This window comes from Vidua chalybeata, chromosome 3, assembly GCF_026979565.1.
Source record: "Vidua chalybeata isolate OUT-0048 chromosome 3, bVidCha1 merged haplotype, whole genome shotgun sequence".
In the NCBI taxonomy this organism is placed as follows: Eukaryota; Metazoa; Chordata; class Aves; order Passeriformes; family Viduidae; genus Vidua; species Vidua chalybeata.
The window spans coordinates 16219350-16245049 of NC_071532.1; the positions used below are offsets into that span (position 1 = coordinate 16219350).

The window sequence follows — 25700 nt, forward strand, 5'->3', positions numbered from 1 at the left end:
ATGCCAAGAGCAAGTGGTCATTGACAGTTGCTAAAGAGCAGCTGAAGAGCCTCTGTCACAAGTTACTTGATTCATAAACAGTCCAGCTGGTAGTGACTGTATACTCTGTCAGCAGTAAATCTGTACTTGATGGGATTTGGTGGTTAATTGCCTCTTTTCAGCTGTTACATTGTGACTTGATAATGGATAGTTATGGATCAACTTGTCCTGCCTAATAGTTCTACAGAAATGGAGCTAGTGGGCATGAAAATAGATACCTGTTCATGATGGGAAGTTTGGGATGTTAACTGTTCCTAGTTTTGAGGGCTGAGGCAGATGATACTACTTCTATTCTCTTTTGATGTTACTGTACTATGTGTCTTAAGAGTATTGCTTGAAAACAGTAAAAAAATTATGCCCATTTGCCTTGTGTTCTTTGGTGGACTTAGTTGAATAAGAAAGCCCCCATGCTTTAACAATAAAATAGTTGGGAGAGAACTTTTTACAAACCCTCTTGCCTGTATCTTCTGCCTTTTGGTCTTGCCTGTTCTGAAGTTTTTTCTAGATTCTTTTAGGTATGCCTTATGTATAAAATCTCTTTCAGGGAAAAAAAAAAGGCTTAGTAGTCTCCTGAAAGAACATATATATATTAAAAAAAAAAAAAAAAAGATAAGGGCAAAGTGATTGGACTATTATAATAGAGTATTCCTATTTTTAGGACTGCATCATGAAGGTAATTGTGAAGAAGTCTTAAAATACTTTGTGTTTTGATGTTTAGAATGCTTTTATCGGTGTGAAATTAGGTGATATGCAAACAGTTTTGGATGGCAGATCCCTTCTTCAGGTAGATGTTCTACTGGTAGCTTTGAATCTACTGAGTTTGGTATGGCCTTAAGATGGTTCATTTTTGCTGTGAGAATGCTCCTTCCTAGGCACTCAGTGATGCTGGTGAATTGTATGAACTAGTAGTCTTCTACTGAGCAATGTAATAGCTGTAGGAAGGCGAGCTTGCTTTTGATAGGGCTTTTTCCTCTGTTGTTTTTGCTAGTCTCTTAACAGTCCCACCTCTATGTACAGAATATTCTGTGTCTGTTTACAGCAAAATAGTGCCTGCAAGGATGCTATTGTTTATAATGGTGATAGAAATGTGCCAAGTTTTTAGAAAACAATAGGCTTATTAAATGAAGTGCAAAGAGGGAAGTTAATTTTAGATAAGAGGAAGAGGAAGTAGGATTTCAGACCATTCTACGATTCTGTTACTGTTTGTACTGGTCTAAATTGAAAGTTTGTTGTATTTATAAGGGAGATGCAATGCATATAGGTAGAAATGCATACTTTAGGAGCAAATCTGGCTTATACAAATTCCTAAGACTCGAAATTGCAGTAAGTTAAAGAGCTTAAACAAAATACTATGCGCTCCTCAAAGACAAAATACTCTTCAATATATGAAGTATCTTGGAACTGTTTGAAATATTTTTTCCCATGCTCAACATAATTAATTAAATTTTGTATGATGATTTTCTTCAGGAAATGGTGTTGTAATTCATTTGCCAGGACTCTTTGAAGAAGCTGAAAAAAACTTAAAGAAAGGAAAAGGTGAGAATTTTAAAAGAGTTTGTTGCACACTCCTCAAATGATTTAGATGGAGGATGCCTCTGTAGAGGTTACATACAATGTATTTTTCCACAGCTCCTTTTTTCTCTTGCTTTCTGACAGGAAAAGGCACTTGCTATAAGTGCCAGAGCTCTTGTGGGAAGGCAGATAAAAGGAATCTCTGTACAGTTTCAGTATATAATCTGAATCAGAATTGTCAGCAGACATTTTTCTTTGCTTAAAAAAATGAATTTAAGAAGCGAAGTGGCTTTTTAAAAGTGTGTTAACCTGTTCAAAGTCATTTTACCTCTTAGAATATTGGCGTATACTTTGATGACCATGTTAATGCAAACAGTTGCTATGGTAATCACTTCTTGATTCAGAACTCAGTTTTTGGATACTTCATGGTATGTCTATAGCCATGCTTGGCAGCAGGCTGCTAGAACTGGGGAAAATCAATGGTCTAGATTATTCATAACCAAAAGAGCTACTAATGGTTTGCTAAAATTGAGGAGCTAGTAGCTTGAATTCTTCTTCAGAATAAGTCTGATTTTCTCAGCTTTATAGGTTGATGCCAAGTTTTAATTACTGAAATTACTTTTTTTTTTCTCTGTAATGTGATTGCTTAGTCTTAAAATAGATTGACTGAAGACTAAGCATGAAAAGTATTTATACTTTATACATCAGAAGACAAAAATGCTATACAAAACATAATTTAAGCTATTTCATTTTGCCTTTAAAGGACTGGAAGGCTGGGAAAAGAGACTAATAATTTCTGACAGGGCTCATATTGGTAAGTTCCTATTTTTTTTTTTTTGTGGTGTTTGGTTTGGTTTTTTTTTTTTTTATTTTGTTAATTTTTGCTTTTTATGGACTTTCTCTGGCAGTAAAAGTGTGATAATTTTTAGCTGTCTCTTTATATAGGTACTTTTCTTTGGATTAGGTCTCCCTGGGTTGATTGATTTATTGAAGGTCCTAGGAAAAAAAAAATCACTCAGAACCCCCCCAGGTTTATGTTCTAGGGATTAAAAAAAAAAAAAATCCTATTCCATAAGCATCACTTAGGCAGGAAAGCAGCTTCACTTTCTAAGTCAGATTAGAAGCACGGAGCAGTCAGAAAGCATTCAGAAGTGACTTGACTAAGGATTCATTCCCCTTTTGGTGTAAAAGTGGTGCTGCTCACAGTAACAATTCTGCTGGGAAATCAGGTGACCGGGTGTGACTTGAAACTAATGATCTCCCTACCAAGGAAATTGCCACATGCTTCCTAAAGGAGATTTTATGGGCAGGATTCTGTAGGGATGAAGAGAATGGCTGCCCTCCATGCAAGGTGCTCATCAATGAAGCACTGAATCCAGCCTATGCTTGAGACAGCACTGTAGCTCAAAGCCTGAAGTAAAATAGTATTGAGTCCAATCCACCAACACAGAGCTTTAGAAACTCTTCCTGTACCACCTCTGCTACATCTTTACAACATAAATTCATCCTTTAGATTAGATAGATTCATCTTTAGGTATTATAACATTATTGCTGCCTGTGGTAGTCATTTTCTGAAGATGCAAACTGTTTAGGACTTTATATGGTAAAAGCTTGTAACATCGGGGAAAAACAGTTTTGCTTTTGGTTTCGCTTTCTTGGGTTTTGCTTTGTTCTGTTTTTTACACCAATCTGGAATAGCTTAGTGAGTGAACTTACTGACAGTTATTTCAGAGTAAATATGTTTTTTCTTTGGAGTAACTAATGAGTTTGAAATAGGATAATTTTTTCTAAGTTATCAGTATCTTTTCTGATAGTAGAATCACTGTAGGTGAATTATTTGGTAATTGCTTGATTACTAGAGAACCTGTTCTGTGGTGATTATATTGCAGTGGCAGTGCTGTGAACTTTTCATAATTAAACAGATTTTGAGTAAAAAGGACCAGGTGCTGACTGTTGCTCATAATCATTCAACCTCTTCACAGAAATGAGCTTTCATAATGCCTCTATTTAGAAAGTTTTGATGACAATTTGAAAGTCTGTTATCATGATAAAAATGTCTTCTCTAAAATGGGTATTGATCTATGAATGATTAGTCTGTAACAAAAGATCAGCCAAAGGTAGGTTCACACTGCTGGCCATAATATAATTCTTTAAAGTACAGGAATGCATGGAAATAAACACAAAGCCAAACTGGTAAGGCAAACAGGAAAACCACTCTTGTTCTGGAGAGATTAGCAAACTTACTAAATGGGTCTTTCCTGTGCAATGTGTAGATAGTTAAGAAAACCAGTTAAATTAATTCTGTTAGCCTATAAGCTGTGCACCAGCCCACTTATCTTTGTATTTGACATGAGTGGTGTAAGATTTGGCGGGGGGGACGGACGGATGGATGTGTGTGTATCTTTTGAGTTTTGTTGTTGTTCTGTTTTGGTTTTTGTTTCTTTTATGGTAGACTAAGTATTGCTACAAGGGAAACTTTGCATTATCTTTATCATTAATAACAATATAATGCATAAAAACAAAATCAGGGCTTAGGAAGTTCACTTCTGTTTACATAACAGGCATTGGTGGGAGCTTTTCTATTTTCAAATAGTTTTAATTGATGTTGCCTAAAACATAAAAATAAAATTGTTTGTTTAAGAAATCCATAGAATGGGTGAGAATGTTAACTTTCAGATCTCTCCTAAATTTTAGCAGTGTGAACTTTTTTTTTGCTATATCCTATTTGCTATATAGGATTTTTTTAAACTGCATTTTTTCTTCATTTATCCATAAACTCTTTGGGGCCACTACAAAACCAAAACGGCTTAGTTATTCTGTGGGATGTGTATATTCACTCTGCAAATATTCTACGAAAGAAACACTTTTTTAAAAGTCTCTGAAAAACCTTAGTACTCTTCCCTGTGAAAAAATGTAAAAGAGAAGAAAAAACTCCTGTAATTTTATTTGCCTTTCTTCAGTGTGTATATTTATTTTCCACATGGGTTAACAGGCCTAGAGTTGGTCTGAAGAAATCATTACTGATGTAATAATTTGTTTCACACAAATTTTCAACTTATTTTATTTTCTCAGTGTTTGATTTCCACCAAGCTGCTGATGGCATCCAAGAACAACAGAGGCAAGAACAAGCAGGAAAGAAGTAGGTGGTTTTATTTTGTCAGACATGGGATGACTTAGTACAAACAGGACTTAATACACTGAATCTCTGTTTTGCTTTGTCAGTGGGTTAAAAAAATTATCCATGTGACTCTTGAATGTGGACTGTGAGGGACTATTTCTTACACTTTATCTTCCATTAAGATTATAAGCTTAATTAAAGGGCTCTGTCTTTATATTTTGCCTTAAGAAAAGGTTTCTAGTTGGTAATTCACTAGTTTCTGCTTCCTAGTGTTTTAATTGTTTACTGGAGGTATTTGTTTCTGTAAGAATATATTTCTCTTTATGAATAATGAAGGACCCCTTTGGCATCTCCAAATAACTGAAAGTCAGAGGTGCATGTAGATGTTCACATTGTCTTCTACAGAATGCTACTGACTTTCTGAAGCTTTCAAAACTTTTAGAAGTTATCTTGCTATGTTTTTAACTTGTGCTTTCCAAGTAGCTCACTAGTACTTGGGGATGGGAAGAAGCTGGCAGAATTAAGTGACCTATCTACAGTGGGAAGCAGTGTAGTGCTGTAGACTTCTCAGATAACAGTAAACTTAGAAGAACTTCCAAAAAGAGAGATTATATGCATGAGAAGTAATTCAGACATACTTATCTGAAAAATGTTTCATCCATGATAATAAGCTTTAAGAGAGTGTCTGATTTGGGTGTATCGTGCTTCACACAGGTTGGCATCAAGTGATGATTTGTCAGCGATTTTTACAGGGAGTCATTTTCACACTTGTCTGCACTGTACCAGCTCCCTTGTTATCTGCTGGTTTAGGATTTAAAAAGCAAAAAGAACATATAGGTAGATATGGAAGAATATTCTTATTTTAATGAGCCCTTTTCAGTTATTACCAGTGTGTATCAGCTATTCTTGAATATTTATGGAGTGCAAACTAAAATTGCCATATGACAATATTGCAGTTAAAAACACCGTCAGTCAAATCAGTTACTTGAGAGAAGCCACCACTCTATTGGTTAGTATTAAAGATTGTTAGGGAATGCCCAATTAATTTGCTTAGGAAAAAAAAAAACTCAGGGAAAAAGTTACGCTCAAAACAAAAAAAAGTAAAGTCACTCTTAAAAATGCCATATTTCTTCTTTCTGTGGAATTCTTGATATTCTACAACATGGTTTTCAAGCTTGTTAAAATGATCCTATTTCCTCCTAAATTTTAAGGCTGAAGAACTGTAGAGAGGAGAGTAGTACTAGAGGGTGGCTAAGAACAGGCTATCATGGATTATCAAAAGATGGTCTCTTGTTTATTGGGGGCAAGGAACTGAAACATTCTGCTAGCATGTGTTACTGTAGATTTGACTACATGACATAGTTGGTGTTAAAATCTTTTTGTGCCTAAGACTTTGAACTATTACCATTAGGATTACCATTCTAAATGGTAAGTTTATTATTTCTTTTAACTGAATGCTTTTGCCTGGTCAAGTGTAGCTCAAAAACCACCACCAGTAAGACTCATCATGTAGCTTCCCTTGCAGAAAGGTTATAGAAAAGCTAATCTAATACACTATATTCTGCTTATACAGTTCTTTTACCTTCTGTAAGTACAGTCTTCTTACAACTTTTTTATTGATTGGTATGTCTTAATGAAACAAAATAAATGGAAACCAACCCTTCCTTTATGGAATAAATAGAAACCAACCCTTCTGTCTGTTGAGAGTATGAACTCGGGTGGAGGCTAGAGTCCGTTGTTCAAGCCACAATGTCCTGGTCTGGTTAAAGGATACAGTGTGTTGCAAAGTTCATTATAATGTCTTTTTTTTTTTTTTTTTTTTTTTGGACTGGAGGTAGACATAACTCCCTGAGATTACTTGGTATTGAGTCTAATTGGAAGAATTCAGATTTTTTTTTCCCAGTGAATTTTTGAATCTAATCCAAGCTGCTAAGGACTCACTATGAACTGTATTTCTGTTCATTCACATATCAAGTGATACTCGATAATATAAGTTTGGGTATGACCTGTGCTTCCTACTTTACCTGGAGACCCTCTTGAATTGAGTTATGGTATGGTACCTTCAAGGCAGTTTGAAGAACTATGGGACACTCTGCATATGCAGAATTTATAACTGAAGAAGAGCCTGTGTCTGATTGAAGTGGGGGTGGGGAACCCAAGCCAGTTAAAACTAAGTGTACAATTAAGCTTAGCAACATGTAGCACGCTTTTGAAAATACTGCAGACCAGTTCACTTCTCCTTAAAAAATTACTTAAAGTATTGAGCATGATGGAGAAGATATTTGATAATCTACCTGTGATGAGTACAGTTTGGCTCCATTTTGATAGCTACTTAGCATGACTGTGGCAGAAAACATTCTCTGAAGTAGCTGTACTTCTCTCACAGTAAAGTAGGTGCAAACAAGTTTTATATCATCAAGACTTAAGCTGGAAAAGGCTTAAGAGTGGGAGGTAAGGGTAAGAAAAAGAACTCAGTTTTTCAGAATCAGCTACAGTGGAAAATCCATGCCTGAACTCTTAATGTAGAGCATTTTGAGAATCTCTTTTGGATGTTTGGCAGTGTTTTCTGTTTTCCTGGCTCCAACTGAGGTATTTAGAATGAAATGGAATATTTCTTATACACAAACATAAAATCCATACTCCTTGTGCTGTTACTTTATGGAGGACTTTCTTTAGGTCTTCGGGACAGTGTTTTAGGAAGATGTTTATTTAGTTTTGGTTCATAATACTGAAGGATGTTTCCTTGACATTTGGTTCCTTAAGTATAAAAGTTTAGAATTGTGTACAAATAAATATGTAAACATTCACTAAAGTACAAAAAATCATTGGTTTAAAAACAGAAGTATGTAGAAGATTAACATATTTGCTTGTATAAACAGAGATATTCTGACACTAGATTGCATCCTAAAAATATGTTTTGTTTTAAATGCTTGAAACAAGGTTAAATGCTCACAATTAACAGTATTTCATTTTATGCTGAGGATGAAATAGCTTTAAAGAAAAAACACCGTTATATCAATAACTCTTCATTATTATCTTTTCAAAGTCTGGGAACTACCAAAAAAGGAATTGGTCCAGTATATTCTTCAAAGGCAGCTCGAAGTGGACTCAGAATGTGCGATCTTGTTTCTGATTTTGATGACTTTTCTGAGAGGTAATTACTGTACACAGTTTTAAGCATAGTTTTCAGTTTCTGGATAGTACCCTGTGTAAGCAATTACATTTGGTTCCTGTTAATTTTCTTAATTAAACATTATTTTAAAATAAAAAATTATATATAATTTTATTAAATTATACAATCATGATTGTTATCATAATTCATTGTTTGAAATGGTTTAATTACCAAATAACTGCAGATATTTAACCCATAAAAATCGAGGATTGGTGGGAGGAAAACAAACAGAAACCTCAGTCAAGCATTTTTGCCTTTCAGGTTCAAAGTGTTAGCCAATCAGTACAAAGCAATATATCCTACCTTAAAAATAGATATTGAAGGGGAATTGGAAAAGCTGAAGGTAAGCCTGCTTCTGTCTCTTTGATGATATAATCACAGTGTGCAGTTACTGATATGCAAATCCTTTGGTGTGACTGATGCTTGTGCTTGTGTGAGGAGTTAGACTGTATCATGGGAAACCATATGTATTAGTGTTGCAAGATCTGCTGCTGTCCTTAAGGACACTCTTGGCCCAGTCTTATGCAACATTTCAAAACTTACTTTCAAGAGAGATGCTGTGAATTTTAAGAAAAAGGCTTGTATGGAACAATTTCTTCTTGACTTCTATTTGCTCAAACATACAGTCTAGGAGAAAAACCAGGATTGTAGTTGGGGGGAGTATGTTTCATTGTAAAGCAGAATGTTAAGTCCTTGTCTCAAAAAGTTAAGAACCAAAATAAATAGTTTTTCTAAGTAATAAGCCTTAAAAAAAACTATCTAGCAACATGGAAAAATGGAAATTGATAGCAGCGAAATTGGAAATTGATAGCAGGAACTAATGAAGGATGATTGCCAGCAAACTAGTCTTGTGGTTAATTATGGATTCTGATTTGATGTTTTCCCTGAGGCTGGGACAGTTGAGAGTTTCCTCATTGGTATTAGGTTTTATTTGCACAGCCTCCAAGTTATTTGAAAATCTTGTGAGGTGTCTTACTGTTCTACCAAACCTTTTTATTCATGCTATTTTATAGAAACTTACCTGTATGAGATTTTTTTTAACCCTTAAAATGTCAACCAAATGTGACATTGTTTAAAACCACTGAGGTGTGTGGGGAACAGGGAGGGCACACACAATTACATGATAATTCTTTAACAAAATCAGGCCAAAGAAATAATCCTTCCTCTGCCTTTAATTTTTACAGCTCTAGAGTAGAATATATGGGAGTTCTTAGCACTTCTATTTGTTTTACTTTAAATAAGGCCTGTTGCAAATGTTGTGTTGTTGTATTTGTATTAATTTGTAGGTCTAGAAACCAGTTACAGTTGATTGCTTCATAATGCTTTATAGTTTACTTAATGCAATTCAGGATTACAGAATATCTGAAACTCCTTGTTAAGGTAGAAACACAACACATATTTGTAGCTTGAGGAAAATTACTTGTCTTATGCTACTGCACTGGATTCCATTCTGAAAGACAAAATGTTGCATTTTACGTGGAGTAAATTGTTAAAATGAGAACTTCCATATGTTCTCATGGAGAAAGACTGTGTATCAAGTGATAATCTGAACATGATTGGCTTCTTGCATCCAGCTACTCAGTGGCATTCAGGCATTTGATGCTGAATTCCAATAAATAACTTCACTTTTACTTAAAAATTATAGCTCACAATTGTGTGCATTTGTTAGCTTCAGATGGCCAGAAGTGGAACTCCCTACATGCTGGTTTTGGGGGAGACATCTTGAACACTTGGAAATGAAAGATCAAATACAGTATAGTGATAATATTCATGCTTGAATATTTCTAAAGCATTCAAGAAGTTTGGATTTTTCTTTCCTTCTCATCCTTGCCCCTTTTTTCTTTCCTTCTAGGAAGAGTGTACTTACCTGTTGTGTAAATCTGAGTTTCACATTCTTCCTCCCTTTTTTCATATTACGACATATTTAACGTTTCTTTGCTTTTCCTCTCTGAAAGGAATATGAGCATTACTATGAGGGAACAATAGCAATTCTGCTGTGGCTGCCTTTTATCATAATGAAATTATACTATACAATAGTCTTTTGTGTTATTCAGGGCTACATGGAAAAAGTAAAACCAATGGTAAGGGATGGTGTTTATTTCATGTATGAGGCTTTACATGGACCACCAAAGAAGATCTTAGTTGAAGGTGCAAATGCAGCACTGCTGGACATAGATTTTGGTAGGTATGGTCTCTTTGAGACACATATTGATATACACTTGCATTGTGAAAAAGGAGCATTAAGTATAAACTCTCCTGTGATAAGCTGTTCTCATGGCAGAAGTGGTTTTCGTTCTGGAAGAACAGCACTCTATATGACTAGCAAATAATACAGGGGTGGGTGAGCGTGTGTGTTAATTAAATTATTTCAAAAAGCTGTAGACTCTCCCAAGAGTAATAATTTGAATGACAGTAAAGATCAAGTGGCTCCTCTTAGAGTGTAGGTACTCTTTCAGCATCTCTAAATTTTAAATGAAATCACTCACAATTTTTTACATCTGTGGAAATCACTCGAGAATAAAAATGGAGAGCTTTGAGAGGAAAAGCATATATGCAAGATACTTCTTGACTTTTGAAAAATCAGCTTGCCTTTTTTAAAAAGTCTTTATATAATACTTAGTTTTCCGTTGTTTCAAATTGCTGGGAAAGGTGTTGGTAATCTGGATGGCTAATGAGGCAAGACTGAAAAGATTATCCCAATCTATTTGATATTCAAAATTATGTAGTTTTTCTTAAAACACTCTAAGTTTGCTAATAAATTAGACGATTCTAGGTAGTAGAAGCAGCTTCTTTTTAATGGGATGATTATGTTTGGTTATTACTTTGTAACGGCAGATGACCTGCCACCTCTGTCTAAGCATAAGCAGCCTATGTGATTGGCTCCTGCATTTTGTTGCATTTTTCTTCAGTCTCACTGGCCTTGTAATGGTGTAATTTTTATTGTTAGGAAGATGCTAACACCTGAAATTGAAGCCTGTAAAGACTGCTGTCAAACATTTATGAAACTGGCATGCACTCAGCTTTCAACCAATATGAGTTCTGGTACTGGGCATTTTCAAACATACTCAGTCTGAAAGCCTCTTAAGCCTCTTCTTTTAAGAGTAAGATATGTCTTAGATTAGTCACTGTAAGTATAAGCACCAAACTTTCTCATGATAATCTGAATATTAGAAGACACATAGTTTTTTAACAAGACAAAAAAATAAAGAGGAAAGAAGTATTCAGATATGCTTGTCACAGGGAAATCTTCGATGCAAAATGGAGATATTTGCAAAAAAAGTCTATCAAGGGGAGTTCTTTTCTTGTAAATGGTGAGTATTTTGGATTTCATGTAAATAGAAGGTGCAGGCAGTCTGAAACACATCAGGTATGTCTATAATACATACAGAGTTGTTCAGATTAGTTTGACTTTTTCCTGCCTCTGCTGTGAGGCAAACAGAGCCCAAACACACAAGAAAATCTGCTCTCCATAGGTAGATACCATCAGTGGACTGGACACTTGTGTTAACAGTAGACAAGCCCTAGTCCAAAGGTTTGGCGTTGCCAGTTTGGATATTAAGCATTCTGAATGAGACTGTTGTCTGTGCTTTGTTGCATAGAAGTCTTAATATTAAAGCGAGTTTTGTGAATGTGTGTCTATTGGCTGTGAGGATAGTAAATCCCCAGGCTTGCTGTCCATCCCACTTTTCTGGAGCTTATAATGAAGCTCACATTTGTGTGGGAATGGGGGGGCAGGTATGGTCTTCTGTCTTTTTAAGCACAGAGTAATGACAAACAATGAAAATATAACAGACTAGGAGGTGAAAGTGAGTAAGAATTGTTCATTGAATCTGTTTTTGACATCCACTAGCTATATTCACCTGTCATTACTAAGAAAAGTTTTACTACTGTGTTCTAAGATTAAAAACTAATTAATGCTTGCAAACTGCTGTTATGTATCACCTGTAAGCCTGGGTCTTTCTCTGGAGTGATATGGGATACCTGAAGCTAATCTGTGAAACCTCACTGATCAGTCTCTGAAGGATTTTTGACTTTGTAAAGATGTCTATATTGCTGAAAGATGTATTGCTTTTAGTTCCTCTCTTACCAAAAGACATACAAAAAAGGTCTGACACAACAGGTACAAGTATCTTGCTTATGTGCAGTTACAGTGAGGCTGAAGTATTTGTTCACAATTCAGCTGAGGACTGGCATGCTCAGTTTCATTTGCCACTACTTAATGAAAAAAAGGTATAAACCTAAGGATTTTGAGATGTTTAACTCTTTTGTTTGCAGTCCAGGCTGCATTTTAAATGACAGCTGAGTATTTAACTAGAGACAGACTTGTACTACTAGACTGTATTCAAGGAATCTTCTTTTTTAAATGATCTTTTTTCATTTGATTATGTAAACAAAGTTGTTCTTTCCAGAATTCTGCTTTTCATTGCAATTTCTTATCCTTATAATGTGCTGATCAGTTTGTAGAGTTTGTATTTTATTTTTCCTCCAAAAATTAAAAGTAGTAAACCTCTATTCTCTTAACTTTTAATACTGTTTTCTTAAGAGTCTCCCTTCAAATTTTTGTATTGTTCAATAAGTGAGTATATTTAATGAAAGAAAGAAAGGTATGTTTTTGTGGTGTCTTACTCCAGTTTTTTTACCTGAATTGTTACGTAGTCCATTTTTACCAGTTGAAGTAAGTAGTAAAATTTCTACCTTTTCTAATGAAGGTGGATTAGACAATGTACATACAAAGTTAAGAGCTCACTGAATGTGTTCTTGACTCTAAAATACATTTATTGTGTGTTTTGGTTTTGAGTGTTGCAAGATCTAGGTAAGTGCAGTGCAAGTAGTATTTTTCACCAGGTTAGAGTTTTTTCTAAAAACAGTTTAAACCCAGTGTTTTAATAATTTTCTAAACCAAATGTTTTGATTTTTAACAGGCACATATCCTTTTGTGACTTCATCAAACTGCACAGTTGGAGGTGTGTGCACAGGTCTGGGCATGCCACCGCAGAACGTCGGGGAAGTGTACGGGGTTGTGAAAGCCTACACAACCAGAGTTGGAATTGGTGCCTTTCCTACAGAACAGGATAACGTGAGTATTACAGCCTCAGGTGTGACCTGCTGGGTGAAATAAAATAACTTGGTGTGTCTTATCTGAATTTTATTAAGTCAGTGTTAACAATGGTTAAGTGCAAGTATGTAAGTGACAATGTGTTTGGATGTCTCAATCTTCTGATTCTAGACTGACCTTACAGGACTGCCAAACATGATTGCAAATTTCTTACACATTTCTCTGGAATAGAAGGTTAGAGCAGGAACAAATTTTGCAAAGTTTGCCTAAAAGTCGTTCTCTTGAATTAGAAAGAACATTTTGTATTGCTGTCTTCATCCTAATGGACAGCATTGTGAAAAACTGGGGGAAGGACTTTAAAGGTAATTTACAATATATTGTAAAATGTTAAGTGAACACCTGCATCATGTATTGCAAATCAAAGAAACCCACACTGTCTTACTCTTTGTTAGGAAATTGGAGAATTGCTGCAACAGAGAGGCAAAGAATTTGGTGTTACCACTGGTAGGAAGAGAAGATGTGGCTGGCTGGACCTTGTCTCACTCCGATATGTCTATATGATTAATGGATTTACTGCGTGAGTTGTTTGCTGAGCTTTGCTGTCAACTTGACAGAAAATCATGAAATGCTGTAGATTACTGTAAATTGTACATATACAAGTTAGTAACATTTGCACTGTTAATACTGATCTGTTGATTGTTTTGATATTTTGGTAAATTAGGTGTTCCTTATTTTTCCTTTCCTTAAATATTTTTACATTTAATATTTTCGTACATGTAGATTTTTCTCTCCTTTCTTTATGGAGATTTCTGTTGTTTGTCTTCAAAATAAAATAGATGGGAACCCATCAGTATCTCTAATCATTAGTAAGTATTAAAAATATGTATGTCTTTGGGATGTTAATCAAAATGAAAGGTAGGTGCCTGAAACAAACTGGTATAAATTTTCTAGCAGATCAAATAGTGTAAATACATATTTTATTTAAATACTTCTGTTTTTCTTGTTCTTTTTGGGTTTTGTTTTAAATAAGATGCAGCCAGGTATTTGTAGAGCCAGTGTTTGATTATTTTTCTGCCTTAACTGTAGGACAGGAACATCTGGCAGAGGACCGGAACAAACACCAACAGGCATCATGCAATGAAATGATTATCTTAAATGGTTATACCTTAAATGGTTAGGGATCTTGGCAGCACCCTCATCATGTAAAATTATAACACTTAAAGCCATAGACAAATTCATTCAATTGGACAATACTTGTTGTTTGATGTTTTGGGCATTTTCATGTAGTACTAGATCAAAGGATGCAACAAAAACTGTGTTTAACCCTTTTTTGTTGCTGTTGTCTTGTTTCAGTGGTTGTTTGTTTTTTTGGTTTGGGGTGTTTTTTTTTAAGTCAGACCAGTAACAGACTAGTGCCATTTGAGATATTTTTCTAAAGAAATAAAATTAGTTGCAGGAATCGATTTTGTTTGATTCTTTGTTGTTTTGGGGTTTTTTTAACAATGTGATAACATTCAAGAATTGAACTTGTTTAACCAGAGTAATGTTTCTTTATAGATTGGCACTTACCAAATTGGATATCTTGGATGTATTTCCAGAAATCAAAGTTGGTGTTGCATACAAACTAGATGGTGAAATCATACCTCATTTTCCTGGTAAGACTGCTTATTTAAAAATTTTAGATTTTGGTGAAATGTAATGTGGTACTTTTAAATGCATTTGACGTCTACTTATAAGACTTACAAGAGCAATATTTTACTTCAGCATCAAGCCATTAATGTCTTCCAGATGCACCAGACATATCTTTTACCTTACCAGTACCGGCACCCTAAAGGTACCTGTACCAAATACTGGATTTTGTCTACTAGAAAGATTCAAAGATCTGTATAAAGCTTGTAAAACATAACTGTTGCTACTACTTGTCCTTTTTATTTTATACAGCCTGCATCACCTTCAAGCTAAATTGGAAGCTTGTTTCATACTCTAAACTCTATTATCTTGTTCCCGCTACTGTATTGATGCCCATTTTTAGCAGGCCAAGTCTTCATTTATGCAGTGAACACCATAAGAGAAATGGTCATGTTGAAAAGCCATTTTTTTCTTTCCTTTCCTTCCTTTCTGTTCTTTCTTTCCTTAACTGTTACATTTCTAACAGTTGACTTCCCTTTAATGATTTACAGAGCAGCCAAAAACCTACAAAAGCTGCACAGTGTAAAAGAGGGACAAGGGGTGGGGCAAGAAACAAAGTTTAGGTGAAAGCAAGACTATTTTCTAATATGTGAACCAAGGTATATCAGCTTAGTGTGATAGAAACTGTAGTTCTTGAGGAGGCCACTGGTCATTTTTATTTGAAGAGTATACCTGCATGTTAAAATACTCAAGTATGACAAGCCAGTGTTTTTATAGATAATGTGTCTTGTTCAGTTTGTGATAGTTAGACATACTGCAGAAAAAAAAGGAAGAACATAAAACAGTACTAAAGATTGAGTTTTTTGATTTTCACAATGTGCACATAGATGCCCATTTTCATTCTAATTGGTACATGAGGATTAAAGGCTGGTCACAGGTTACAATTTTTCATGTGATATCGTCATCATCAGAGAACTTCTTGTGGGTGAGGAGATGAACTATAGTAATTGGATACAACTCACAGCAGGATTTATGTAGTACAAAGATGTAATTATGTGTAAAGGAATAAGTGATGATCTGCCACTAGTCCTTGAAAATAGTACATATCTGTTAAGAGTAATTCATAAGGAATTTAAAAAAATCTTTTGTTTCTCCATGTTCTTGTGGGAGTTTTCTAACTGATTTGCTGTCCAGGATCTTCAAACAAAAGTGCCAGTTCCAGTCTCAATACATGCTGAATTACTTTGATTCAGGAAAATTAGTACTCGTCTTGCATTAAAGCAGGGAATGCTTTTCCCTTTTTAAGACTCAGATATTACGTGATTGATACTCATATCAAAACACTGGGGACATTTGTATTTACTTGAAATGGCCTTTGAACATAATGGAGAGGTTGCATGTTTGAATTGAGACCTACTCAGTAAATGCTTTTCCTGTAGCCCATTGTATGACCTTGTGCTCAAGCCAGGAAAACCTTTTCTGGCAGTCCATCCTTAAAGATGACATAAGCAGGTAGCCATGTTGTACAGTACTAAGATGTCAGTAATTTGTGGGGGTTTTATTTCATTCATTGTATGTCTCAGGGCCACAATCTTGTTAGCTACAACTCTTGAGGGAGCAGACTTTGTTCCATGTATACCCCTAGGTAACAGCTGACCTTTGGTCACAGCAGCACAATGTGGCTCACTTGCCTGTATTTTTCTTTACTGTAAGAACAATTAAGAATTTTGGTAGAACTTTAGTAGAAGCTGTTGACATGCTGTCTTCCTTAAAGTGTCAGGAAGGAGTTTGAGCTGAACTCCCGGTAAGCTGGAAGATGCTGTCTCTCACAGTGCCTCTGTGTTCCGTGCCTCTCTTTGCTATACTCCTCAACGTTTGGCAGTATTTTCAGCACACATGCTGCAGGTTACCCCTGCCCCTGGCATAAAAAACAAAAGGTAACTTTATTCCCACTCTGTGTTTTGCAGACCATTAGACTGTTTCTGATGTCTACATTTCTGCATGCTGTGTGCTTGTACAATTTTTTTTTTTCAAACGTGCCACTGACATTTGAATTTAATTTAGAAGAAAACTAGTCTGGGAAGCTCTCACTGGCAGCTTTTTTCTTTCTCTCTCCCCTTCTTACCCTCCCACTCTCTTGGAGATGTTCATGATTTACCCTTCTTGTGAAATGACTCTCTAAATTAGAGGCACACACAGTACCCACCATCTCAGGAAAAGTGTGCCATGTTTCATATATTGTTCCTTTTTGCACCTAGATGAAAGAATCATAGAAATGCTACTCGGGGTTGTTTTAGCTTAGCTTTCTGTGTGCATTTCATAATTGCCTCTTAAGCAGGATCCTAGAATGTCTTGTAAATTTATGGCTGGCTTCAGTTGTTGTTATTGAGGCTGTAGTCTTTTGCTGGCCAGTGATAGGAGTTTATGGGAGACAGAACTTCCTGCTAGCTTTGAGCCAATCTGTTTAAAAAGAATGTGAAAGCTATTGTCTAGTTCTCTAATGCTTCCTGTCCAAGTTCAGACATCAGTTGATTTCAGCACAGAGAGACATAAGCTCTAGCTCAGGAGACTTTGAAAACACAATTGCTTAGGAAATTGGGAGATTACTTTGGACAACCTTTACTTTCATGCTTGATGTTTTGTTTTTTTTTTTTTTCCTTGCACTTTTCCCCTGGCCATTTGCTATAGGTTAAAGAGCTGGCACACTATTCTGCATGCACCTTTGGTCTGACCTACATGACTGTTTTCATGTTCAGTTTCTGGAAATTGCTGGAGGATCTTTCTCTTATAAAGGTTCCAAGGTCCCAAATCTGAGATATTTTTTCTGAGTTGGAACTAGCATCACATCACTCTTCAAATTATGATATCGCTGTATTTGTTCTGTCTGTAATATAGTTAAGGAGTTAAGGAATATTCTGGAAACCCTAAAAGATAAATCCCCTCAGTGAAAAGCTGAGAGAGATCTAGATGGTGACTAGATCTGGTACTACACTGAGCTCAGTTTGTGGCTTGTCTTTACCACACATCTTTATCACACCTGCTGGGACAAAATGAAAGAATCCCTTGAAATATCAAACAATACATCCCTTCTTTTTCTTCTCTCTTAGGGGGAAGTAAGGAACTGAACTAATACAGGATAATGGAAGATTGTAGTCAATATTAGACCGTTCAATACCAAATGCTTTTAGCTGTCTCCATCTAACCTCATCAGAGAGATTTCAAAGAAAAAAACCTGTGGACATCCAAGATGAGGTGTTCATTCACTTACCTCTTCAGAAAGAGGGATGCTAGCTACCATCTGCCTGCCGGGAGATCAGTTTGTGGTTGTGCACTTTGAGTGTGTCTGTTCTGTTGTACAGATCACCTGCACAGCAGACAACACCTCAGTTGTTACTTCTGACAATAAAGTGCTTATCCTTGGCTACTGCAACCAAACATCCTTATTGTGCTTGTGTGTTCTCATTGCCACAAGTATTGGTTCAGGATTCCCTTAACCTGGGAACACCTTGGTCCAAAACTTTGCACATTTCTTTGCTCTTACAGACTTTAAGGACAGCAGAGCAGTCTTCTTTCAGCCTTTCTCAAAATGCCTAGTCCATTAAGGCTGTCCTTACAGCACTGCTGCTGTTGAACTGTTGCCTGCATCAGAACAAATTGTTCAATGTGCTGAGCTTGAGTTTGTTGGCTATACACATGCTGGAGGGGATTAGCATGTGGTTTTGTATTTGCACCTCTACTGTGCCTATTGCACCTCAAACCCTTTCCCAGGCTGACTAGCTGTCCTGGCAGGAGTGACTCAAACTGAGACACAAAGCCTACATAAAGTAATTACTATGCCCTCTTCTTCATGAAGGCAAGAAGGAATGCCTGACTCCTCCCATTTTTAAATCAATATATTTTGATCATTTTCAGACTTAAGCCCTTTGTTTTGCTGTCTGTGTCATTCCAAGACTTAATGTTCAGATAATTACTGGAGTGATTCAGTACCAGAACAGTATGCCTAGCATGTTTTTCAATACTAGAAATCATCACAGGATTCATAGTTAAAGGACAACATTGTGGCAGCTTACTAAATGAAGGACAAAATATTGCTTCTCTTCTGAAAAGTAGTGGGAACAGTTACTGTTCATACATCCTGTGGGACTCCACACTGGTTGATAAATTCATTGCAGGGTTTTGGGGCAAAGGGTCTGTGGGCATCAGGGGTCTGTTAAGTCCTAACTACATCTTGTGACTGTGTTTGGTTAAAAGGTACACTCCTACGCCATTTTAAAATGTGTTTTAGCTGCTTGATACAAGCTGGTTCTTAATTTTGCTTTCGCAATTTCCTTATGAAGAGGGATCTGGTTCTCAGTATTTGTTCAGAAAAAAAAGAGCATTTTGGGGAATTATTTCCCTGAAAAGTTGTTTTCTGAACAGAAAAGATTGTGGTTTCAGCAAAATATATGCATGTGACTGAGCACTGGAATTCCTAAAGTCTGAGTCCTGATAATTACTGGATTTTTCCCCCTTATGCTTATATTAACAAAACCCCCAACACTTTAGCGGCTGCAGTACTTGTATTACCTTATGAGCAAACCTCTTTGTGTAAAGAAAGAATAAAAGCCTTACCATTGGTGTTTCATAGTAGAGAATATACAGTATCCATGGACATAAAATTTTTGTTTCTGTTTGCTTCTCAGCCAACCACGAAGTCTTAAACAAAGTAGAGGTTCAGTATGCGACACTCCCAGGGTGGGTTACGGACATATCAAATGCCAGGACGTTTGATGAGCTGCCTGTAAATGCACAAAACTACGTTCGTTTTATAGAAATGGAGTTGGATGTTCCTGGTGAGTAAAAAAGATTTTCTTCTTGTTGCCTGGGTTATTCCTGCTTCATGAAACCTGTTTGGTATTTTGTATTAATGAACACTCAAAATACTGAAAACTAGATTCTAACTGTGCTTATTGTGATATACCTGGTGCCACTGGTGATTACGGTATTACTACTTTTTATTTAGTTGTTGAACTCAAAATTTTCAGAAGTTTCAATATGCATTCCTTCTCTGGCTTATACTATAGTTCTTCTTCAATTAAGAAGAACTATTCGTTTCATAACTTGCTCAAGTATCTTTTAGACTGGTTATAATCGGGGTTTAGTTTTGCTATTATCATAAAGTCAGTGGGACTATGGGTTATTAATTAGTATGATGAATTATATATGAGAGTATATACGTATATATATGTATAAATATATATGAGTATGTATGAGAGTATATATTGAGAATTGAATTATATATGAGAGTATATATATATGTATTCCTGAACTGATATATTTCTGCATGCTGCCTAATAAAGGTGATCCTAATAAAGGTGTGGTTCCATCCAAAGCTGGGAGTTAGGAGATGATGCAAATTTTTACTTTTCTGATAGTTTCTAACTACCTTTTATCTTATAATCTGTAAAAGTGAATAATTTATTATGGCAGTTTCAAGAATACTTGCTTTTTGAAGTTGTCAGTGTATTCTTTGACAACAACAGACAAAGTTACCATTTCTTAATGTGTGAATAGTATATGCTGTATTTTTCTTCAAAATGTGGTGCTTAAGAAGATGAGTTTGTATCTTAAGATACAATCCACTCTTGCTTTGTATTACTTACAATAGAAGTTTGCTTTTTCTCTCCCGCAGTTAAATGGATTGGAGTAGGGAAATCCAGGGAATCAATGATCCAGCTGTTTTAAAGATTTCAGATGCATGGAAGAAAGCACACTCCTCAAAAGACTGCTCATTCTTTAATGCATTAGTAGCCCGCAAAGCAAAGATGTTGGAAAGATAGATTTTTGCATGGGAAGAAATGCTAGAGTTGATACCCCCAGATCAATTGCTACTCCTGAAAGAGACTCTTAACATGAACCTGTATCAATTCCTGTTCAACTGCAATTACCAGGACACTTGTCATTGTTGTTCAAGGTGCCATCAGATTATTTTTCTTTACCTAATATTTACTTCATAATGTAATTCCTGTTTGAAAATCTAAGGTAGCATTGCTTTCATGACTGTTCGTCTTTGTTGTCCTCTCTGCTTTTGGCGGTGTTACTTCCCTGAAATTTTAGACAGTGAAAATAATGCAGTTTTGCACAAATAGTTTTACATCCTCATTATTTGTATTCCTAAAGCTGTTGTATTCTTAATGACTGGTCTTGTGAGTGATTAAAGAGGGGGAGTCTGATTTTATAATGCTATAAATGCTGTCTAAATTATTGTGTGATCTCTTTTTTAAAAGAAGATGTGATGCCAAGTTGTTACGAATGTCCAGGTTTTTTTAGCTGTATAACACAGGAAACTTACTCTTTGTAACTCACAGAGGATACTCAAGTGTTTACCAGGAAGTGTGCTCAGAAAGTTAGAAAACTGATATTGTAAAAAGTTCATTTGCAATTATTAAAGAACTGGTCTGATTTTGAGTTAAATGTTTTATGATGTTACTCTTTCTTTTCCTGGCATTTTAAACTCTGTGCTTCTCCACTTCCAAGGCATGCATCTTAAACTGTTCTCCTAATTAAATGGGGTTATATTTATATTTTGTGAGAATTCTATCATTTTGATGCCCTTTTAAATTCCTTTCTTCAGAGTCCATTGAAGATCCTTCTCTGGAGGATTGCCAAAGTGCAGACACTTCTGTATTTATAAGTTGGAGATGGTGTAGAAATAACATTTACTATATTCCATATATTTCCTTTGGGTGTGGGGTAAATAACAAGTGTTCACCTCAAGACATCTGACATATTTTGGATTATTGTTGAGAAATGTGGAAATGTTCCAGAACTATTTAAATTTATAACCATTATTATCTGTTCCAAAGAATCTGATTTCTTTTTGCAACAACCCAGTAATTATATTTTCCCTTTCCAGATTACTGAGAATTACTCTTTTTTTACACACTGTGCTATGGTGTTCACATGCTTCTTTTTCACTTCAAATACAACTTACTTTCTTTCCTAAACCCAAGTTTGTATCAGGGTGGAGCAACAGTTTTGGGTTTAGTTTAGTAGATTTTGGCTGCATATTAGAATATATGAATGCGAATAAGAAAATTCTAATGCAAAATAAAAGATATGAGGCCTTTTTGTTTGTTTTGAATAACCACATGTTACCTGAAATGGAATAATTTGTTGGACTATGCTGCTGCTGAGGTGGTTAGCACAATTTTTATATTTTAAATTGCCACAAAATAAAATCGCTTATCATAAGAGGAGAGAGGAGAGACAGGAGGGTTAAAGGATAAAACTACTAATTTTTAAGGAGCATTTTCTATTGAATTGCTTGCATGTGACAGAGCAGTTACTGGGGTCTTTTCCTTGCATAATGTGAGGAAAGAGGTGGATACCACAGAATGCTGGAAAATTGGCAAATACAGTGAGAAACCTTTGTATCAGCATTGCATGTAAAGATCATTCTCATCAGCATTAAAAAGCAAGCAATATCTTTTTTTTTTTTTTTTTTTTTTTTTTTTTCCCCTGAGGAAGATGAAGCTTTAGTTTTGCTGTCAGCCTTGCAGTCCAGGAGAGAACCATACCATCCCTCCCTAGCTAAAGAACATCTTGAATTGAAAATATTTTCCTAGTTCCCAGATGGAGAGAAGGAGGGCTTGAACTGTGTGAAACGTAAATTCCAGTGTTTATTTAGAAAGAAAAAAAGTTACTTTTTTCTAGGCAGTAGAGGGAATTGATGTTGCAATGTGAACAATAGGTAATAATTACTAAGTATTCTTGTTCCCTTATAGCTGTAGGAGGCACCAAAGGGATTTGTGCTGCCAGTGAAACTACCAGCCAAAGACTGTGGGCCTAGCTGGTTCAAAAAGTGAATAAATAAATAAATGAGGGCATGTTTCCTTCTACAGTCAGTGAATAAATAAAACACATCTATGGAGCTGTGTTTCACTTACGCCAAGCAGAAACTTTCAAGTTCAAGGTTTCAGTTTTTCCATTGTTGTAACCCCACTGTACAAACTACCATTGTTTTTCAGTGGAGGAATTCATATTCCCAGATGCAGTATTTCTGAGCAATACAGCAGTAGCCTAAAATGATACAAAGTATTTGTGCAGTATTTTGAAAGAAACAAAACAGAATTACCTTGGATGCAATAGTGATGTCTATTCTTTTGCTTTCTTAAATTCAGCTGAGATTTTTCTTTGATTCTTCCATTCAAGGGCAGGCCTGGAAAGTTGAGAACATACTCCTACCAGTACTGGTCCAGGATATGTGTGGTCTAGGATCTCTTGTTGTATATTTACTCCCATGACCTGGAACAAAGAATTTTTCAATTTCAGGTGGTTAAACTTGGTATCTGTAAAGTGTTTTATGTTGTCCCTGCATGCTAGTTTTGCCTAAGCACACTTTCCTTATGTCAAAGAACAGTTATACCCTACCAATTTTCCCCCTCCTCCAGTGCTACTTTTTCTCCCCCTTATTTCACTTGTACAGATGGGGAAATAGATGGGATATTATCACCAACCTGAGTGTGTGGGAACAAATACTTTAAGTTACAGGGATTTTTTGAAACTTCACGTTCAACTGTGGAACCAAGAAGGAAGAAGAGAACAGCAACCTAATACTTCACCTTCAGCTCTGTGTCCAGCAGGGGCAAAGGTAAATGGCTTTGAAGACATACGTAGTTTTTTAGCTCTAGATAAAATTCTGTGATCTGCCTTCCCCCTACTTTATTAGTCAAGAAAGGAATTGAACTAATTCTCAAAGGAATTGCCCCACTCATTGGCAAAAGGCTTTTTGTTGTCTGTCACAGGCTAGTAGTAAGCTGTGGTAAAAAGAAAAACCTTCATACTTTGACAAGCATCTTATTTCTCGGGCCCTTCCTCTGTGCTCTCTCTCTCTGAAGGCTCTTCAGTCTCTGCCATGCAAGGGGAGAGGATGGCAGCATAGGATGGTAGTTGAAATTGATTCTCCTCCAAGTGTCCCCTCCTGCTAATGGGATGTTTACAGGAGGCACACATACCTGTTAGACCAGACAAGGCTGATGACAGACAAGGTATTTTGATCTCTGTTCTTGCTGCCACTGAAATATTTACGAGGCTCAATCTCCCAGGCTTGTGCTGTACCGCAGCATTTAATAGCCCTTATGTCCCTGCATATTAGTGAGCCTCCTTTACTAACTAACTAAGGGAAAGTGAGGGGTACTTCTGCTGCTTAACCTTTCCATTTGTGTTCCACATGTAACTGGGTTTTGTTATGCAACTAATGGACAAAACCTTCAGATGAAGGGGCAGATGTGATGTTGATGCCATGGTGCTTTTGTCTACCATCATGCTGGCAATCCGCTTTCTAATAAAAGATGATAGTTTCCTTTTGCTATCACAGCCAGCTCTCTTACTTAAACATAATCAAAGGTGTGACTAGTTTAGAAAAAGTAAAGGGCAATATAGCTGGGAAGGAAAGACAATGCAATCAGGTGAGTTTTTTCTCCTGCCCATACTGTTGGTAGTCTCTGAAACAGTGACACTTAACAAACCTGGTGGTACAGTAATCAAACACACTTACTTCTGGTGTTTGACAGCTTTACATACTGAAAGTAAGGTATAGACTGCTGTGCATGCCTGTACACATAGCTGATGCATTATTGACTTAAAATTTTACACCATTTTTTGATCAGAGTGTAGCAACTCACTTGACATGTCATCTTTAAAATACCTTGCAATACACACATTCAAATATCTGCCATTCAGCTTTAGACAAATAACACTGTTAAATCCCAGTGTCCTTCACTGCCACTTTGGAACCACCAGTCAAGTGTATCAAAGCAATGTATTTTCTTACACGCCACTAGATTTTTTCACTGATTAATTTATTTGCGCATGCACACTGCTGAAATTATCAATAGTGTATTTGAGTAACTATTCTTAGATAACAATTCCCAAGTATAGATGGTTCTCCTTGTCCCGTGGTTGACTGTTACTGTCTGGTGATTACAGAAGGTGGTCTGGTTCTTACAGAAGGAACAGGGGTACCTGAGTGTTGGTAGTTGGCACGCTTTTGGGGGCAGCTTTTTTTTCCAAAACATGAGATGACTATTCACTTTTTTTCCCTGCACGCAACTCAGGACTAGCTTGTTAATAGTGAAGCACACCTCCCTAGTTTCCATGTCCCTCTGACAGGAAAACCAGCATGGATCACTCAGTTGTGTTGAGAAAAGGGCAAGTCAATTGTTGCTTTGAATGAAGCATGATTGTACCAGTCACTGGTGGTCTTTTCCTGAGAGCTGAATTGTCAGAGTCAGGATGGAAGGGCATTTCAGCTTTGTAGTTTACTACAAAGCCAGTTGCAGTTTACCAAAAGGTCTGGGCAAAAAGCATAAATCATTCTGTAATCTCATGCTGACATATGGTATGTAAATACCATGATCCACCCAAAGGGTAGCCAGAATTATAAATGTACTTTCTAATCTCCTGCTGAAATGAGCACTCAGCATAACGCAGCTGTAATCTAATAGATATTAGCAGCCTGAGAATGTACAGTAAGACCTTAATAATTCAGTATTGTTCAGTTGGCTCCATCTGACTTGTAATTAGCCCGATAAGGGTTGTGCCTCTTGCAGTCAAGCAACTAACTGCATTAGTTCAGTATCAAAAGAATTTTCAAAGCCTTGACTACCCAATATAAATAGCCTACAACATTTTACTTCTTTTTTTTTTTCCTTTTTTTTTTATCAAACTCTTTGAAGTCAATGTGCAATGCAACAAATTTTCATAGGGGAGAAGAAAAATCCAGATTTTTTTACAGCAATTTCCATTCTGAATTCTCAAATATATGGCAAATTCAGGCCACGCAGCACTCCTGGTACGGCCAAAAACTTTTGAATGTAGCTTTGGTTTCCTCTCCCTGGGTTCTTCTGTTCCTTTGGTAGATCAAAGTCATTAAAAAATCAGTAGAAGTTGTTGCAGTGTTGACCACAACAGGCATAAAAGGGGGAAGGCTTATTCCATGGGTCTCATGGGTTTACTTTGATGTACAGACTTACCCTGGATCTCCTCTGGATGCATGTGACTTGTGGAGCCATCCTAGCTGCCCATGACAGAAACCAGACATCTTTTCCAGGATGAACAGCTGAGCTGATGAAGCAAGCAAATAGAGGATAGTGAAGTAAAGGTGCAAGCAGCAGACTAGAGAGCAAGAATCT

The 25700-nt window shown here is 36.2% G+C and overlaps 1 protein-coding gene across 3 annotated transcripts in view; it reads left to right on the forward strand.

Annotated features, from left to right (window-relative positions):
• The window catches only part of ADSS2 (adenylosuccinate synthase 2), a 36850-nt gene extending 15871 nt beyond the window's left edge, over window positions 1–20979 (forward strand). For 2 of the 3 annotated variants that reach the window (XM_053938275.1, XM_053938276.1), the window contains exons 3-13: window positions 1507–1575; window positions 2315–2365; window positions 4624–4690; window positions 7716–7823; window positions 8103–8184; window positions 9896–10022; window positions 12764–12918; window positions 13350–13474; window positions 14455–14552; window positions 19209–19358; window positions 20198–20979. In XM_053938275.1, coding sequence (XP_053794250.1) covers window positions 1507–1575; window positions 2315–2365; window positions 4624–4690; window positions 7716–7823; window positions 8103–8184; window positions 9896–10022; window positions 12764–12918; window positions 13350–13474; window positions 14455–14552; window positions 19209–19358; window positions 20198–20250 — 1085 coding nt within the window. In that variant the 3' untranslated portion in view covers window positions 20251–20979. Of the gene's footprint in view, window positions 1–1506; window positions 1576–2314; window positions 2366–4623; window positions 4691–7715; window positions 7824–8102; window positions 8185–9895; window positions 10023–12763; window positions 12919–13349; window positions 13475–14454; window positions 14553–17633; window positions 17948–19208; window positions 19359–20197 lie in introns of those variants that run through there. The other variant, XM_053938277.1, reaches the window with a different exon arrangement.
• The last annotated feature ends 4721 nt before the right edge of the window (window positions 20980–25700 follow it).